Source organism: Daktulosphaira vitifoliae, unplaced genomic scaffold (genome assembly GCF_025091365.1).
Source record: "Daktulosphaira vitifoliae isolate Bord-2020 unplaced genomic scaffold, ASM2509136v1 Scaffold_3, whole genome shotgun sequence".
NCBI lineage: Eukaryota > Metazoa > Arthropoda > Insecta > Hemiptera > Phylloxeridae > Daktulosphaira > Daktulosphaira vitifoliae.
The window spans coordinates 40,027,059-40,040,858 of NW_026099574.1; the positions used below are offsets into that span (position 1 = coordinate 40,027,059).

General features: G+C 23.8%; 2 protein-coding genes across 12 annotated transcripts in view; one reads left to right on the forward strand and one right to left on the reverse strand.

The window, feature by feature from the left end:
• The window catches only part of LOC126902674 (uncharacterized), a 236,250-nt gene extending 233,922 nt beyond the window's left edge, over positions 1-2,328 (forward strand). Inside the window, exons 2-8 of the mRNA XM_050680222.1 lie at positions 494-575; positions 690-729; positions 808-919; positions 1,009-1,134; positions 1,254-1,530; positions 1,814-1,996; positions 2,084-2,328. Of these exons, the coding sequence (XP_050536179.1) occupies positions 554-575; positions 690-729; positions 808-919; positions 1,009-1,134; positions 1,254-1,530; positions 1,814-1,996; positions 2,084-2,223 (900 nt within the window). The 5' untranslated portion in view covers positions 494-553 and the 3' untranslated portion in view covers positions 2,224-2,328. The remainder of the gene's footprint in view (positions 1-493; positions 576-689; positions 730-807; positions 920-1,008; positions 1,135-1,253; positions 1,531-1,813; positions 1,997-2,083) is intronic.
• Positions 2,329-2,439: 111 nt separating this feature from the next.
• LOC126902675 (uncharacterized) lies at positions 2,440-13,353 on the reverse strand. 11 transcript variants are annotated; one of them, XM_050680226.1, is made up of 11 exons: positions 13,042-13,353; positions 12,227-12,363; positions 11,077-11,103; positions 10,319-10,354; positions 10,207-10,260; positions 8,957-8,986; positions 8,278-8,298; positions 7,772-7,837; positions 5,709-5,774; positions 4,671-4,772; positions 4,118-4,574 (listed from the first exon to the last, which is right to left on the reverse strand). In XM_050680226.1, the coding sequence occupies exons 2-11, from the start codon at positions 12,351-12,353 to the stop codon at positions 4,312-4,314; spliced, it is 792 nt and encodes a 263-aa protein (XP_050536183.1). In that variant the 5' UTR covers positions 12,354-12,363; positions 13,042-13,353; the 3' UTR covers positions 4,118-4,311. The 11 variants fall into 11 exon arrangements, with proteins under 11 accessions (XP_050536191.1, XP_050536183.1, XP_050536188.1 ...); XM_050680223.1 differs by having other exon boundaries at positions 4,122-4,574; positions 8,278-8,304; XM_050680225.1 differs by having other exon boundaries at positions 4,122-4,574; positions 8,278-8,304; positions 12,227-12,416.
• Between the last annotated feature and the right edge of the window lie 447 nt (positions 13,354-13,800).

Sequence of the window (13,800 nt, forward strand, 5' to 3'; positions counted from 1 at the left end):
TATTATTAGGTTTTCTCTTGGTGTACAACCAAAGAATAACTAAAAAGGGCACATAATAAACAAAATCACAATAATGTCCTTTATATTTAAAATGTTTATTAATAAAAATATTGTTCGGTTTGAATAATTTAATTCGACCGTCGTTAATGGCTACTTAAACTTGAAATTTCTATTGATTTGTAAGAGGTTATTTTTTGAAATAACATTTTGCTTTAACAATACACTCGACACAGAAAATATTTTATATAAAAAACTATAGTGAAAATATTTTGTTTTATAAAATATTGTGTCTGCGTTTCTTTCTGATTTACTAAAAGTATGATGAAAATAATTCATCCCGTTCTATCATCACGTAAGTAACTTAATTTAATTAGCTATGATATTATTATACAACTTTAAATAACAAGTTTGTACATGGATTACACTAAAATTTAATACAACTTCTTTTCGTTTGACAAAATTATTAAAAATAATTAGCCAATATGATAGTTTTAATAATAAATAATATTATTTTACAGCTACCCAAAAATTTTTCTGGATCAATAGTAAATTGATGATTATCAAGTTTCTTCGTCGTAAGTATAATAATAAATAATAAATTAATACTTTCAATAACAGTTTTAAAAAGTAAATAATACAGTACACTTATCATATATTTATATAAAACAATAATTTTTTTTGTTTTATAGTTCTGAGATTTATTCTTTATGCTGTTCAAGTTGCAACAAGGTAAGTAAAATAAATTATTTTAAACTCGTCACAAAATTATATGTTTTAGAAAGTAATAAAATAATATATTTTAAACAGTTTTGCAATAGTCATGATAGAAAGGTTGATTGAGCATTTTAATCGCAATGTGAATTTCAATGATAATATTCCCTATATGGAATATTACGTGGATGCAGAAAACCAAACAATAGTAATACTATACATGAGAATTTTTTGTTTACTCCTTATTTAGTGTTACTTGTTTTTGTTGTTTCGACTAAAATTGTATTTTATACTCAGAATGAGCAACAAAATTTCCTAACTTCAACAAATGAAGTCGTTGACCAAGTGAACATTTCTGATACCAATGATTCACCATTCATTGAATCGAATGGTCAAAATGCATCACTCGTGCCCATCGAAAATGTGAGTACCTATTTTCGTTTATAACTTCTCCGAAATATTTTACTATTAAATTCACATGTATTATACGTTTTTATTTATATGAATATCAAATATAACTGTAATCTATTTTCGTTTACCAGGACAATACTACAACGAAGCAACATCAGATAACTCAGGTCACAGAAGATGAAAAAAGATTTATGATGAAAGATATGCCAAAGTTTAACTTGATTATAAACCACTTGATTATAAATCCTCTAAGAGTGCTTTACACTTCTAAAGATTATCTTTTTTTGGCTAAAGTGAATGAAGAAAAATCCATTAGGTCACTTGAAAGACGCATAAATGCGTTTTACAGTTCCTATGAGGAAAAAACGTACGCCCCACAACTGGATGAGCTATGCGTTATTAAATATAGTAATTAACTCTTAAATTATTTAATTTAATATAAATTTTAAAATTAATCCATAGGTAAAAGTGTTATTGCTCTAGATTTGTAATTTTAATAGTAAACAATGTTGCTCAAATCACCAGTTTCATTTAGTTCTTATTGCTATTAGGTGAAACTATAGCTAAGTGATTAATTAGTTATAGCTTTAAAAGATTTATTTAATGCATAACAACCCGGAGTAAAAAAAAATTTGAATCAAAATAAAATGTATCAATAAGCTTTAATAATTATTTTTTTTCTTAATTTTAGACGACGGTAAGTGGTACAGAGGCATTTGTAAAGCTATTAATGATGATTTTAATGGAAAATCGACTTTTTTTATATCATTGCTTGATTGGGGCGAGTTTATTAATGTAAATGCTAACAATATACGTAAAATACAGCCATTTTGTACTCAACACACACCTTTAGCAATTAAATGCGTTCTTAGAGGTAAAATTTTACCATGACAACATTAGGTTGTTTTTTTTTAATATTTATCCCAATACTCTAATAAAAGTGCATTAAAATTTTTTTCAGATTTGAAACTTTCACGTGTTCCGAAGAAAATCTTATGGAAACTTTCAAACAAAGTTTTCAATTGCAACATACTTGCTAGAATTGGACCAAATTATTATGAAATTAAATCAAGGCAGATAATTAGCTTATTTAATAAATAAATATTAATTAGTTTCATCTAGTCAGCACTTTATATTTAACCCGCTAATATAATTTACATGTAATTAATTTTTAGAGAAAATTTCTCAATTTCTTATTATATTCTTTATAAAGTACAATTCTTTTAAATTATTTTGAAACAATTAATTAAAACAATTCGTGAAATTAAATCTATTATATGTACACTTTAAAATAAATTTAAAAATTAAATTAAATTAAAAATGTATTATTAAAGTTATGTTCATTTAATTATATTATGTACATACATGAGAACGTGTTCTATCCATTCAAGCTACCTACTCTATGTTTTACTTTTGGAAAAATATTTCAAATTTAGTTAGACAAATTTTAGTGACAATATTAAAAATCGAAGAAAGTTGCTTATTGATGCAGTTACATTGAGAATATTTTTAAAATACTCTTAGAAATATTTACGCATCTTGAGTTTTCAAAATTGGCCAAATTGACATAAGTTATTGGAATTCTATTTTACTAAGTACTTACAACCTTGTTACTTTGAAAGTTTTAATCTATGAACAAATATTATTCTACTATTATAAAAGTAGCAACAATTACTTATGAAACATGATAACTATGAACAATTGTTTAAATTAAAACGATATTTACAGGGAATTTTTAGATACTATTTTGTATTCGTTTGTAGAAATAGTAAAATTTAATGAATGGGAAACATTTGAAATCCACGCTTAATTTAACATCAGAAATAAAAAATTGTTTGACAATTAATACAGTTTTACATAGTTAATAAAAATAGCTATGTTCTTAACTGCTTGAAAGCATTTGATTTACTTAAACATAGTTCTTGGAAATAATTCTAAAGTTCAACGATTGATATACCTCAGTAGTATAAAAACAGTAGTATCCATATTAAGGGCGTTTTCCATTTTGAAAATTATGCTTATGCTATATAAGCAATAAAAACATTAGAAAAACGCATTATAGAAAAAATAATGAGTAATCGAAAACAATTGTAATAAGAATCATAATACACATTATATCTCACTATAGTTCAATTATAACTAGCGATAAGATTACAATAATAGGAATTATATTACTGTCGGCTTACAATACATAATAGTTTTTTTTATGTCCATTTGTTTATTTATTAATTGTAATCTCCAACCGTTTATTACTAACTTTTATGATCAACAAAAAAAAAATCTATAAAATGAGAAAAATTTATTTTCACATAATTCTTATAAATTAGGACGAAGGATGCTGAAGCACCATCAGCTACTCCATAAGTTATGCCCATGATAGGTTAAAAGTTGTTATCAGTCAGTTTTAATTAGATCATTTTTATTTTAAGAGCTAACTAAAATTATATTTGAACGGTCTTTACAACGGTTATAAATAATTGTATTCCAGATATACAATAATAACACACACACACACATAAAATAATAAAGTAGTAAAAATACAAAAATTAATGCCTTTCCTAACCAGCGACGAAGACGATTAGGCTCAAACCGTCAGTTCTTCAAAATCCCCCTTTCTTAATTTAGACTCTCTTTTTCAAATGTGTTGTTTCTTACTAATTTGTTTATATATTTACTGATTCTCTAATTTTTTACAATTTTTGTTGGCATAATTTAAATTTAATATTTAAAATTAAAATTCCATTAAAAATAAAAAAAATAAGAAACACTTAACCAAAAATTAAGTAAAAATCGCGAATACGATCTAGAACTATATCAATATCAACGCTAAAACATACTAACGCTAAAATTTAAAAAACTACCAAATATATATAATTTAATTTTTTTAATTTATTTTTAACTTGTAACGATTTTCGAAAATATAATATATTTAACTCATTAATTTTCTTAGTTATAATAATTGTAATATTATTATGACTCTCAATTTTTTACATATTAATAAGAATTATCATATATGTAAGAAATAAATTACTATTCCAAGAAACAATATTGTAACATAATTTTTGACCTATCAAACATCAAATTATTTAAATTATTGAATAAAAATTAAATAATATTATTTACAATTAATTATTATGAAATAAGCTACCTAGCTAACTTTTGAGATTTTCTGATTTAAATCTAATCATTTCAATGATCTATAGAAAAATCAATGAAATTACTGGTATCCTGTCTAAATTCAATTCCAAAATAATTGTTATTTTCTTTATCTTGAAATTGATAAGTATAATTTTCGTTTACCGTTTCAAAATTAATATTACATTCCAATTTATCATTATTGTTTTCACATCCTCCCGATTGCTTCACAATAGTTCCGTTATATTTGGTATAAATTATTAATCCAACTAATTTACATTTCAGATCATTGCCTTCGCTGCACAACTTTTGTTTAGGTAGAATTTAATTTTTTTACTCGATTATAAATTGAATTTTACAAGCAAAATAGAAATGGATAATATTCATTTGTGATGAAATTATTTAAAACTTACAATAACTACCAGATTTCAAAAACTCTGTAGCATAATATACCATTGATTGTTTTCGTTGAATAACCGCTACGTCATATGGTATTTCACTGCTTTTAGACAAAACTTTAAAAAAATAGAATATCAAATATTACGTTAACAAATTTATAAAATTATTATTTTATGAAACATATCTGTGCCCTTTTTTTTGAATCTTGTGTATCAGTTATTGAAAAACTAGTTAGATTGAAATTTATGTCAATTAATACTTCAAGAGGGCAAAATCAAATAAAAATTTTAAAGTAGATTATAGCTGATTAATATTATGCAATGCAACAAACAAAGCCTTACCAATAAAATCGGGTTGTCATTTAGTAAAACATTCTATGTGCTTTAACATAGATATTTATATTTTCATAAAAATTTCAAAACCTTATTTGGCCAAATATTAGCTTTTAAATATAAGTTATATACAGAATACATTAGAAACCTTTTTCACACTCTATGAATTTGTATTCTCAGAGATTTATATCATATTTCAGCCTCATTACATTTGTCACTTAATAAATACACGTTATAAAATTATTATTGACCTAAAAATTTTTTTTTGTAAAAACAGTTCTAAAAAATGGCAATTTTAAATTTTTAAAAAATTTTAAATTAAGACTAAAACTATTTTTATGATTATTATTAAAAGCATATTACTTAATATGTTAAAAGTTTTTAAAAAATATGACTTTATCGTTGTCTAAGAATGAATAATTTTTTTTTTCGTGTAATACTAACTAAAATTATTTGTTAAGTAGATCAAAAGTTATTAGATTTGTCAAAACATCGTGGATTATACTGTATACGAAATGAAAGGAGAAATAGTAATTTTAAATTTTAGCGTGACTTATGTTTTTGATTTACAGTGTATTTAATTTTGAATAATAATTATAATAATGTCAATCTCATAATCTCAATAATCTCATAATAATGATCAAAGTAACTTCCCTATATTGTATTTTATCTAAAAATTTAATTTTAAAAAATATCTATTTTTTAACTATAAAATTATACCATTAATTATATACATCAAACAATTACATTTCTTTTTGGGTTTTAATTCCTCAAGTGTCTTATCACCTAGAAACATAAAAATAACATAAGTTTTATTGTAAATTATTCAAATTTCTCTTAATATAGTTTTCAAACATTAAAAAATATAATGTGCGAAATGTTTGTTTTACGGAAAAACAGATGGCGGAAAAATGTATTCCAATCTAATTTCTATGCTTTGCCGGTATAACCAATTTTCCATGTTCATTTTTGATTAGAGTACTAGGTGTGTTAAATAAATACCCAGACTACAATTATTATAGAAAAACGTTTGATGTTTTCGGTAATGTTTATATATCAAAATAAACTAGAGATAATGACCATTATTTTAGTATATAATAATAATTATTATCTCAAATCAGTCATTGACAATACGCGTTCAAAGTTGGTAATTTTGTATGAAATCGCAATTTCACGATGGACAATATTACGGAGCAAAGTGTGTGTTTCAAAATTGGTAAAAATGCTACGGAAACTTTTGAATTGATTAAATTGGCTTTTGGAGATGTTTCACTACATTAATTGGTACTTGTCATTCGATTTTATCAGATGAATTGGGTATGAAAAGAGTGTCCTCAAAATTAGTGCCAAAGTTGTTAACCTTGGAGCAAATGGAACATCGCATTGAAGTTTGTTTGGAACTAAAAAATCGGGTTACTAATGACCCAAATTTTATATAATCAATTATTACAGGTGATGAACACATGGGTGTATGGATATGATCCCGAAACCAAAGTTCAGTCATCGCAATGAAAGACTGCAAATTCATTTCGTCCAAAAAAATATCGTCAAACATTAAAGCAATGCTCATTGTTTTTTTTCGATTTTTTTGGTTTAGTCCATTATGAGTTTGTACCTACAGGACAGAAAGTAAATCAAGTATTTTATAAACAAATACTAGAAAGATTAAGAGAAAAATAACGCCATAAAAGGGCAGAAGCGTGGAAATCAAAGTTGTGGTTTTTGCACTAGCGCATTCAGCACTTTCCATTCGTGAATTTTTGGTATCTAAAAATATACCAGTGGTACCTCACTCACCACATTCACCTGACTTATCTCTCTGTGATTTTTTTTTGTTTCCAAGACTAAAAAGTACCCTCAAAGGCCAAAGATTTGAGGACATCAACGAAACTATCCAGAACGCGACACAAGAGTTAAATGCTATAACTATGGAGGACAAGGTGGAGGACAAGCATTCAAAGGTGTTTCAAAAAGTGACAAGACCGTTGGGAGCATTGTATCGAAGCTAAAGGACACTATTTTAAAGGTGATCCATTTAAAATCAATTTTGTCTGGGTATTTATTGAATACACCTCGTATAATGAAATACATAAATTTTATGTATCCCAATCATACTAGTTAACTAATAATTTCTTATGTTCTAAAGTATTAATTATTTGAAAGTTAAGTTTACATCCAAGTTACCCAGATATTACATAAATTTTATCATAAATATGTACTCTTATTTTAAGTTTAATATTTTCATTATTTAAATAATGTTACATTTAACAACTAATATATTCTGTGATTTTACCACAATGTTCAAACTATTTTTTTAATACTTTAGCGATTTTATTTCGTCCCAAAGCAAAATTTTAGTTAATATAATTATTATTACTTGCGGTTTCCTTTTTACATCACATGTAATGAAATATATATGATGAAATATAAATTATCGTTGTAACCTCCCAAAAAATATTAAATTATATAGTTAAATACTTTTATAAAAGTTACATTTAGTCAAAAAAATTAAGTTTAATTTCGGAGAGTATAATTCTCTTGATTTTGAGCAGTTTTGCTTAGATTTGTAAAATCATATTAGCTCTATTGAGAATTTTTGGGTAAAATAATAAAAATGAATTATTTAAGAATATACTGGTAATTACAATATATTTCAAAATAAACTTTGCTAATAGTTCTTAATGTTTTATGTAGGGATATTTAACAAAAGAAGCAAAAATATGTATAAATAAATTTCAAATGGACGGATAATTAAACTTTACAACAAAAAAAATGTATCGTACCGTAAATTGGCAACAAACATTGACGCAATTCATCCTCATTTTTTGCTATTAATTCAATCATTTTATCTGAAATTTTTATAAAAAAAAAGATGTTCTAATATTTATAAAATTAATGAACAATATATTGTAATTACATTTTCTTTTAGTAAAGATAAATTAATTATAATATTTAAAAAAAAAATTAAAAATATATAATACAAAATGAACACCAGAACATATTACTAAATAATAATAATTTTACTATGTAACATAATAAATTAAGTGCTAGGAAAATCAATTTAATTTATAATCTCAAATTTATTATTTATAAAGCTATTAATTAAAAATCTATTCGATAGTAATAGGCATTTTTTTTTACATTTATCAACGGTTAGATCTACTTAACCAATAATGTTCATTATAATGCCTTTAAATAATAAATACTTTTTGGACAAGTTGTTAGGATGAATTCATCCTAACATTTAATTTGATTGGCAATTTAAATTGGTTAATAAACAAATTTTTACCTTTATGGTTATTTGTGTTGTCTATATCTTCAAGAATAAAAAATTACACGCATTACAAAAAATTAGATATTTAAAAATTTTTCAATTATTATTTAATAAAATTTCTTTTTTGGTAGTAGTCTAAACAATTAGTAGTAATGTTGATATTAGTAGATAGTGTTTGAAATATGTAATTTTTCATATTGGTAGGGAATTGTTTATAGTTATTGCCATTTTAGGAAAATTATTTAGGTTGAAATTGGTTTATACCGCCTGTTAAAAAAAAAAGCGACATAACTCAATAATAACAAATTTTACAGAAGAAATTAAATAAATAGACAATTCTTCACAATTTAAATGTGATGAAGATTTATATTATGCATTTATTGGTTCCATTTAATTGATATCCATTTTTAAAATTTAATATAACATTTTTTATGGCAATAAAACAGTAAAAATTTTGACATAAACAAAATTAGGATAAATACAAAAAATCGAATTAATTATTTAAAAAAATAACCATGAGAAATTTAATATCTTCTCACGAGACGATATTAATAACGATATTGATCAGTTCTGCATCGAAGATAAAATAGTTATTTCAAAATATAATATAATACCATTTATTGGTAAACAGTAAAAATGTACAAATAACTATACAAAATCTCTATATTAAAAGTGTTTTATTTTTTCCACTCACATGGTGGAATAATTCGTTTTATCATATCATCTGAAATAATTTATAGTTATACATATCAAAATAAAATTTCTAAGATTGCAAAATATTTATTAGAAGAGCAATGCGTATCCTATTTTGTTTTCATACCCCGTGGAAATTTAATTTAACTCATGATTTTTTCTATTCTCAATAATTTGAAAAAATACTTACTTGTCTTAAGTCAAAACAAAGTACGTTTTAAAAACACCTATTTAAGATTAGTATACAGTAATATTACATTTAAGGTAATACTATAGTTTAATCATATAGGTTGTTCAGTAAGTAAGGAAAATAGTTTCTATTGTTTTCATTGTTTTCATTGTTTGTAGTAATTTACCCGTTTTCTTACTTTTTGAACTTCTGTATAATTATTTCAATTTTAACATACAAAATGAAAAATTATTATCATTATAAAGATAGATATTTCATTACCATAAGTAAACTCCTAAGTACATTTTACAAGCTATAACTTGTATATGGTTAGGTATATACATATACTTAAACTGTCTCGGTAAAAGCTAGAAGATTAAATATATAACCTATATTTAATAAAGCTTGTAACACAAGAGACCCTCAATAATCACGGAAAAGATAATCCCTAGTCGCTCAAAATAAATAGAAACATGTATCTGTTTAAATACAGTATTTATGCTTATCGACCCTCCATACTAAGGTAAATAAATTTTTCTATAAGGTAGTAAACCAAAAATTAAAGTTGATAATTGAGAATCTTTAACTTTTTGTCACCGAACGGTATACGGTTTAAAACATTACCATACTATCGAAAACTACTGTGGTGGACATTGTTTTTCGCCTTCTTGAAAATTACAAATTCTATGAATACAACACAAGAAGGGATAATCTTGTGAAAAGCAAAGATCCAATTATGGAAAAAGAACAAGAAAACAACAAAATGAAGCTCTTATAGCAAGAAAGTTGGTTATTGAAAACCATAATTAATAATGATAATATTATCCACAATAATAGCGAAACGTATAATGGAACAATAGTACCAGTGAATGGCCTGTATCTTTTGTCGTTCTTCTAATAACTAAAACTTGACTAATAAAGCTTAAATTTCAAGTTAAGTAAAATATACAATTTTATGAAATAGGTAAAATATTTATTTTAAATGTAATTTTTACAATACTATGTTTATAACGAATTAAATTTGATTGACTCAGTTTACACAGTTGCATTTTTTTTTTTTGAAATTTTAAAATTTTTCTTACCAAAACTTAAATCTGCAAACTGAGATAAAATTTTTCCCACTCGAAGATGCCGCTCTATAAAAATATATTAAATTATTATACATTCTTGAATACTTTCTAATCGAAAAATTACCCATTCTCAGTAAGTCATATGAATTTAATACTTTATCTAAAAAAATATTTGTTAACATAATTTAATAAAAATTATTAGGTACAAACAGCAAAACAATCAAAATTTTATTTCTGAATACCATTAAAAAAATAATAATGTGTTATATATTAGCGAATAAATTACTAAGAAATAATGTAATTTTAAATTATGTCAATGAGCATATCTCCAAAACAAAAATAATATATTTCGATATTTTTAGATTTAATTTTTTGAAAAATCTACACTTACAATATTCACACATTATTAAGTGTATTTAGAAAAAAAAATTTCTTTAAATAATAGTTTAAGAACCTATTTTCATACTTAGCTATAAAATATTATTTCTTCCCTTTAAGAAATTCTCAAAAATTAGATGCGTGATTTTAAAATGAAGGCGGTGATTTATTAGAATTATTAGTAATTTTTCTCGGTTGTTCTGAAAACATGTGATTTCATCTAATAAAGTTTAAAAGTTAATTTTTAAAAAAATTAACTTTAAACACTATATACTGTCGTAATATGCCTAAAGCTTTGCATTACGCATCTTCCTTTTATTTATGAAATATTAATAATCTATATATAATATCAATTGTATACAAACAAATAATTTATTTATCTGTCATAACCTATGCACAAAAAATTATTTAGTTTTTGTGTTTACTGAATGATTTATAAATATGGAGAGAACTGGTTGTTGCACTGTACCCATCAATAATTTATCTGACAAAAATATACCTTACTTGTAAATTGTATTTCTAAAGCAGCATCTGAAGTAAAATTTATGATTAATTTCCAATAATTAAATTCATAGAATATATGAAGTCGTTGTGAAATATAGATAATTGTGTAAATAATATCGTAGATAAAAAACTAGATATTACACAAATATTCTATATAATATAATAATTATAAGACATTAGTTTCATGCTACACTAAAATTATTCAAATTAATTTATAATTTTCAAAAAAGTTACCAAAAAAATAATTTTTCATTATTTTAAAAATCGTATACATATTATAGAACAGTTAATTATGAATACGAATTAAAATTAAATAATCAATTTATAATTGTTTAAATAAAAAACGCTTCGTTGCAAATCTATCAATACTGTTTAATTTTTAGAAGGAATTATTGAATTATTCCAAAAGTAATATGAACTCCTATGTTATTGATTATATTCTGATTACAAGTTTTTTGATTTATAAATATAATACAAGAATAAGTTTCACAGCATCGCATCGAAGCTAAAATTATCTGGGTAATATTGCGCATTTTATACGGGAAAATCATGCACACTTATTAAACATGGACTGTCATATTTAATAAATAAAATTTAAAATTTATTGAAATAATTTGCAATTGTTCTTCATCCGTATTTAACAATTCCAGGTAAATTTTATAACTCAAAAAGGGCTGATCAAGGGGACTGGAGTCTATGTTCCCTAAAGTTTTCTACGATGCTCTGGCTCACCAAAACGATTTATTTAGAATATTTTGTAATGATTTCTAAAATTTATTGTGAATAGTTTCTAAATTTTAAAATTTAGTGCATATAAAATATTAAACAATAATGCAAGTCTTTTTTGAAAAAAAAAAACACTAAAATTTGGTAGGTTTACAGATAATTGCACAAGATTTTAGTTATTAAATAAATTTAGGATTGGAGACTAAATATAAATTTCAGCTAACAGTAGTATTAGTTTTTCATTGAGTATCATTCCACCGTTTTACCCTGTTCTTAAAAAGTAACTGAATGCTTGAATTTTTTAAATAAAATTAATAACGGTTATATTTTAAACTAGCAACTGTCAAATTAAAGTAACTATGCATAGTAAACAACTAACTGGTAATACTATTTTCTAAAATATTTTCTAGACTTAAAATTTTACCTTGTAAATCCATATTTTTCAAATTAATATAATCATAATAACATTTCTTGAGTACATTTTGAGAGTATACATATGTCCACCAAATAAACACCATAAAGGTAAATAGAGTATTTCTCTGATATGACATTATTGGTTTTCTAAATTATTATCATTAAAATATATTAGATATTTAAATAATTTGATTGATTTACTAAAAAATATTTAATGTAAAAAATTAATTCACTAGATTTAAATAATTAAGTATAAGTATTTTCTTAATTGAAGACGTTACATTTATGTCAAATAATAATATAAATAAATTTTATTTGTATTATATTCTATTTATAAATAAACAATAATGAATAAAATTGCATTCATATTTTTCAAACCACTGGTTTTTTAACTTTAATTGTTGAATCCAAAACATTTACTATGTTTAAAATGAAATATACATACATATTGTATGATATTTCATACACACAATATTATAAGACAAGATTTCAAAAAACAGTAATTTTTATACAATAATATAAGAAATTGTTTTATTTTTTCTTATAATATTTTAAAACATTGGTGAAATCTGCATGGTAATGTTAATTTTATCTCAGGGAGTGCTAAGTAACCTAAGCACCATTCTTTTAGCACCTATGGGCCAGTTACCTTTTAAGCGGATGTGATGGTATATAAAACAAAATATATGTTCAAGTAGGCAATTTTATAATATTTTATTTGATATAGATTTAATAACCTAAGAATTCAACTGAAACAACACTAAACGTGTTAAAATAATTACAAAATAACATATAAAAAAACCTAAAATAATTGAATAAATTTACCTTGATATTGGTTTATCGTGTTTTTAAATGAGAGTAAAAATAGTTTAAAAAAGTTTAGTTGCTAAGCTTATTTTAAAACTGCTTCTGATAAATTATTTTCTGTTTTCTAACAATTCAGCAATGTTTAAGTTTTATATTATATTATTGTTTAAAATGATGCCATACGAATGAAATAAAAAAATACCACAAGTAAAATTAAACAAAGATTTCTATATACAGAATATCCTATGTTTATTCTTACAAATCCTATACTTTTTTAATGACTGTTGTCTGAGCCTCGTAGAAAACTCAGTATATGTGGTGCGATAATAATGGTGGGACTATAAAAATAAAGACTGCGATAATAACACATATACCATAAATAAATACAGAATTGAAGAACGTATTTTTGAAACATCTGGCCATTTTTCAAATAGAAATTAGAACATCATTATTCTTAAACGCTTTAAAAAATTAATATATCTCTCTAAAGGAAGACTAATGTGTGACTAAAAAAGTTGAATAAGATATAAATGCATTATAGATTATACTTTAATATTTATTACAGAATAAAAATTAGATGTTATATATAAATATATAGTCATTTTTTCGGAAACTATTTCGTATTCGGCTAATATTTCGGGATTAATTAATATTTGATTATTGGACGACACTTAAGTGTCGTAACTAGTTAAAAAAAGTAATGAAAATTAAGTTAGAGAAATTTTTTTGGGGGAAATCTGATAGTTTTTATAAGTAGTATTCTTTTAGCTTCGATGC